The 5654-nt window shown below is 50.6% G+C and overlaps 1 protein-coding gene across 1 annotated transcript; it reads left to right on the top strand.

The window, feature by feature from the left end:
- The first annotated feature begins 910 nt into the window (after nucleotides 1–910).
- On the top strand, nucleotides 911–4778 carry LOC109774869 (LRR receptor-like serine/threonine-protein kinase FEI 1). Its single transcript, XM_020333663.3, has 13 exons — nucleotides 911–1115; nucleotides 1204–1342; nucleotides 1594–1665; nucleotides 1756–1827; nucleotides 1977–2048; nucleotides 2146–2217; nucleotides 2312–2383; nucleotides 2551–2657; nucleotides 2768–2950; nucleotides 3036–3368; nucleotides 3475–3729; nucleotides 4037–4170; nucleotides 4274–4778. Exons 1-13 carry the CDS (start codon nucleotides 992–994, stop codon nucleotides 4496–4498), a joined length of 1860 nt encoding a protein of 619 aa, XP_020189252.1. The 5' UTR covers nucleotides 911–991; the 3' UTR covers nucleotides 4499–4778.
- Nucleotides 4779–5654: the final 876 nt, after the last annotated feature.

The following is a 5654-nucleotide window of genomic DNA, read 5'->3' as shown; positions in this document are numbered from 1 at the left end:
GAAGAATGCCGTGGTCGATGTCGAGTCGGGGTAGCCGGTGTCGAGGAAGTCGCCGTGGAGCCGCGGGCGAAGGGGGCGCCGAGTTAGTCATAGGCGCAGTAGTGTCGAAGTAGTGGTACGCCGGGGAGAAGACGTTATTGACGACACGTCGCGCCGAACGGTTAGCCGAGCTAGAGCCACTCTTGGCTGTTTTTCCCTCTGGCTTGTCCAAGGCATTCCTCGCCACTGTCTTGGTCCATACTCTCCTTTTCTCTTGTTGGTTCATTCATTTCTTGCAGCAAAAGTTTAGTTTAGTTTACTTTAGTTTGTTTGCTTCGACAAGAAAACAAAATATTTGCTAATGGCATCCGTTTTATCCACGGCAAGATCGATCGGTGGCGTTTAGTCCAGCTGAGCTGAGGCCAGACGTGAGTGTTTTGTCCAATCTTATCTCCTCTCCATAGCGCCAGTTTTTTTGGTGGCTTCTAGAATAAGCTGCAAAAAGCTACCCCTACCTAGACCAATCAATTTTTTTTAGAAGCCTAGTAGTTAAGAATTGACTAGTAGGCTTCTAAAAAGAAAATTTTGGTTGGGCTTCTAGAATAAGCTAGATAGGGGCAGCTTATTCTGAAAGCCCAAAAAGCCCTTAGCCAGTTCTTCTGTTTTGCTTGAAAAAAAAACTATGCTAATCTATCTCCCTGCCCGCTTTTCGTTGTTGGCTCCTGCTGCCTCCGCCTTTTTCGAAAGCGGCCACGACCCCTGTCTCGTGGACCAGCAGCCCCTCCCTGCGTCTCTGACTGGGCAGCGGGACCACGGACACGCCCGGCCCCACGGGTCAGCGGGTCTACAGTGCCCCGCCTGGGACTCCCCGTCAGCCGCACACATGCGCAGGCAGCATCCAATAATTAAAGCAAAGGCTTGGCCAGCTTCTCCCACACCTCGCTCACTCCCCAAGCTCACTCTCACACCCACTTCAAACCCCTCCACCCCAAACCCCAGCCACCCACCCACCATGGCCGCCCACCCCACCGGGACCAAGAAGCGGAGCGGCAGCGGCCATGGGGCCGCCGCGGCCCTCGTCGTCGCCGCCCTCCTCGTCCTCTGCTCCACCGCGTCCATGGCGCTCACCCCGGACGGTACGGCACCGCCGCATTCCAGTTCCATCTACTGTGCTGAATAAATCTCCCTAACCAAGAGCTGACGTGATGTGGTGGTCGGTCGCAGGCGAGGCGCTGCTGGAGCTCAAGCTGGCATTCAACGCCACGGCGGGGCAGCGGCTGGGCAGCTGGCGGGCCGCCGACCCCAACCCCTGCGGCTGGGAGGGCGTCTCCTGCTCCTTCCCGGACCTCAGGGTCCAGGCCATGTATATACACCATATGCTCCGGCCTTCTCCTTCTCCTTCTTCTTCCACCATCCCCCTTGTACATTTTAGATCAGATTCATTAGACCGAGTAGCATTTTTGGTTTCTCTCGATTCGATTGTTGCGGGGGTGCTGGCTGGCTGGCTGGCACGGTTCCCCATGCATGTGTGTGTTCCACCTTGGATTCCTTAGCCCCACCCGTGAATGAATGTATAACCTCTAACTTATATTTTTGTGTGTGTTTGTGTGGCAGAAATCTGCCCTACATGCAGCTCGGGGGCATCATCTCGCCCAGCATCGGCAGGCTCACCAAGCTGCAGAGACTGTAAGATTTGATTTTTTTTACCACCTCCACAAATCCACCATTCAGTGGATGCATATGCACTGGCCTCACACCCCCTGTTTCTTCCTTCAGAGCTCTGCACCAGAACAGCCTGCACGGCCCCATCCCCGCCGAGATCAGGAACTGCACCGAGCTCAGAGCCATGTAAGTATGCCACCAGTATACCATCTAGATTTTCTTTGTACCACTACTAGGAGTTCATTGGATTGGATTTGTTTTCTTTTGTTTGGTAGATTATCAGTTTGTTGAAATAAAATGCTGGTGTTCTGATTGTCTGCCTGTATGTTCTTCAGTTACCTGAGAGCCAACTACCTGCAAGGCGGCATCCCTCCGGGGATCGGCGACCTCACTCACCTCACCATCCTGTAGGTTCTTGATACCGCCATCGTCCTCTTTGTTACATGGTTTGACGCTCTAATGTGCTGTCGGTCTGATGACGAACGTGTGTCGAATAAAATGCAGGGACCTGTCCAGCAATCTGCTGCGGGGTGCAATACCGGCGACGATCGGGAGCCTAACTCATTTGCGGTTCCTGTAAGTTGTTGGGGATGTGGTCTGAATCTCATTGACAATGCCTACAGTTCCAGTTCACAAGGGTGCTCATGGGAAGCTTGAACTGACAATGTAGGAACCTCTCCACCAACTTCTTCTCGGGAGAGATCCCGAATGTCGGCGTCCTCGGAACCTTCAAGAGCAGCTCGTAAGCTTAGCTCCAGCCTCATCTCCATCCAGTTTGTGTGTCTTTCTATATGATGTCAGTATAAGTTGTAAATATATGAATGAGTGGTGTCATTTAGTTTGTACCACAGCTGCACTGTATCAGCTTCAGCCTGTTTTTAATGCCCTGGTGTGTTTCAAATGCTGCAGGTATGTCGGAAATCTGGAGCTTTGTGGGCTGCCCATACAGAAAGGTTGCCGCGGAACCCTCGGGTTCCCTGCGGTGCTGCCGCACTCTGACCCCCTCTCCTCCTCTGGCAAGTCTTAAATTCTAATGCTACCTTGGCAATGTGGGGACTAATTTTTGAATTTTGGTAGGATCTGTGCCACTAACTGACGTGGTCATTTATTTTTGGTCACCATGTAGGTGTTTCTCCAATCACCAACAATAATAAAACCTCACACTTTCTGAATGGCGTTGTGATCGGTTCAATGTCAACCATGGCCGTCGCGCTGGTCGCGGTGCTAGGCTTCCTCTGGGTATGCTTGCTGTCCAGGAAGAAGAATGGTGTGAACTATGAGAAAATGGACAAGCAAACTGTCCCGGATGGTAATGGAAAAACTGACACCAACTATGTCACTCCATAATTTTGTCCAGGCTCACTAACTAACTGTGTGATGTCTTGGCGACTCAGGTGCAAAGCTTGTGACATACCAGTGGAACCTTCCGTATTCGTCGGGCGAGATCATTAGAAGGCTGGAGCTGCTTGATGAAGAGGATGTGGTTGGTTGCGGCGGGTTTGGTACGGTGTACAAGATGGTGATGGATGATGGCACGGCGTTTGCCGTCAAGAGGATTGACCTCAATCGAGAGAGGCGAGACAAGACTTTTGAGAAGGAGCTCGAGATCCTGGGCAGCATTAGGCATATCAACCTTGTCAATCTGCAAGGATACTGCCGGCTCTCCACGGCCAAACTACTCATATATGATTTCATGGAGCTGGGCAGCTTGGATAGCTACCTCCATGGTAAGGCCCACTATATCTCTTGACATACTAACTAATATTTCATCATTGTGGTTGCAATGCCATCTTATGTTCACTGGTGCTTACTCTGCTGTGTTACAATTGGCAGGAGATGCACAGGAGGATCAGCCATTGAACTGGAATGCGCGTATGAAGATCGCCCTGGGCTCTGCCCGCGGTTTGGCATATCTGCACCATGATTGCTCGCCGGGGATCGTCCACCGGGACATCAAAGCCAGCAACATCCTTCTGGACAGATGCTTGGAGCCGCGCGTGTCTGATTTCGGCCTCGCGAGGCTGCTGGTGGACAATGAGACCCACGTAACCACTGTCGTGGCGGGTACCTTCGGGTACCTAGCACCAGGTACTCGTTCTCTCTATGCTAAAGTTCTATGCTAAAGTTATATGAATATTTATGCATTACTATTTCGAGGATAGTATGTTGACATATTCGTTCGAAAAAAATATATTCGTAGGAATATTTGTATTACTTACTCCTTTCCCAGCATATTATCTGAAAGAACTCCTTTCACTGAATGTGATTGTGTAGTTTCTAGTTAGAAGTAGTTGACACAATGCAAATTTAGACATCTCGTGTTCTCAAAAAATTAATAGCTTACCTTATCTTCTAGTAGTACCTTAAGTCCAAGCTAACAAAGCTTTGCTGCCAGAGTACCTGCAAAATGGGCATTCGACCGAGAAATCAGACGTGTATAGCTTTGGGGTGCTTTTGCTGGAACTGGTGACCGGAAAGAGGCCTACGGATTCTTGCTTCCTCAACAAGGGTCTCAACATCGTCGGCTGGGTAAGCAGTCTTGTTCCAAAGCTGTTGTAACCAGTAATATATCCCAAAGCAAGCAAGCAGCTCCGATGTCTCAACCTTTGCTTTACTGTCGAAATGCATGCAGCTGAACACGCTGAGCGGGGAGCATCGCCTGGAGGAGATCCTGGACTCGCGGTCGGGCGACGCGGAGGTGGAGGCGGTGGAGGGGATCCTGGACATCGCGGCCATGTGCACGGACGCGGACCCGGGGCAGCGGCCGTCCATGGGCGCGGTGCTCAAGATGCTGGAGGAGGAGATCCTGTCGCCCTGCCTCAGCGAGCTCTACTACGAGCAGCACCTGGAGCTCTGAGAGCCTTGAGTGTAGGTGAGTGAGTGGACAGTGCCAGTTGTGCAGGTACTGCTGCTCATGATCGACCGATGATGGCCTGGATCTGGATTGAAGAAGCTCAAGTTTTGTAGATACGCTTGATGATGAACCACCACCGTGTGTGTAGGATGGACTGAAGTTGGCATCTCTAGACTAGCGAGTGGTTCTTGGGTCAGAACCAGGACCAATGCAGCAATCGGCTGTGCTTTTTGTACATAGGGTTGGAGACCTTTGAGCCTTTTCTTTCATCCCCTTTTTCCGACGTGGTTGCTTCTTCATTCGAGCTTAATTTCTTGCTGCATTTCCCCCTTTTCTTTTACCACCTTTTCATTTTTGATTTTAGCTGCATTTTTGACTGCACTGCCACTTTCTTTGGACCAAATCACGCAGGTAAGACAAGGCAACGTGAGCTAGGAGCTAGTGGTTCTCATCAGACAAGGGTGGGTCAACACCAGGGAGGCAACTTTCTATAAGCAGCTGCTAGTTGGTAGTCTCACCTTTGTCAACAGCTTAATGGTGGTTTAGGAGTAGTATCATGTTGTGGCATTAGCCTTTATGATTAGTTTATGAGAGGCCGTGCGTGCGTGCATTAGTTTATTAGTATTAGAGCATCTGTTGCTGATGGAGTGGCTCCAAATATTCCAACTCTTCTTGGGCAAGCACAAGCAGGAATCCTGGCTGCTGCACAATGCTCCAAGATTAAATTAGTGGCCTTGAGTACTCTGCTCTGCTCTCACCGTTGGCCGCATCCATCCACGGCACGCCACACTTGGAGAAACGAGCCTCCCTCGTACTCGAAATCGCCATCGCTTTGGAGAGAAAGGAGCGCAGCAGCTTACTTGATGGATGGGGAGTGAGATCTGAATGAATGAATGGATATTGACACCATGTTCAAGATGGAGCATGCATGCACCATGTTCAAGAGTGAGCCTTTAAACGCATGGACGGACATCGAGTGCAGGAGGACGCAGAGAAAGGCCCGGCTGCACCTTCATCGAAGCATTTACTATTAATTACAGAGCCCTGCCCTCCCTGCGTGTGTTAAAATGAATCTGCCCCTTCTCTAAAACTTTAGCATGGAATGAACCGATTCAATTTCCCCCCCATAAAAATGACCCATTTACATGATGCCTTGGGC

Source organism: Aegilops tauschii, chromosome 5, assembly GCF_002575655.3.
Source record: "Aegilops tauschii subsp. strangulata cultivar AL8/78 chromosome 5, Aet v6.0, whole genome shotgun sequence".
NCBI lineage: Eukaryota > Viridiplantae > Streptophyta > Magnoliopsida > Poales > Poaceae > Aegilops > Aegilops tauschii.
The sequence above is the reverse complement of the archived record's forward strand: the minus strand, read 5'-3'. Positions and strand labels throughout refer to the sequence as shown.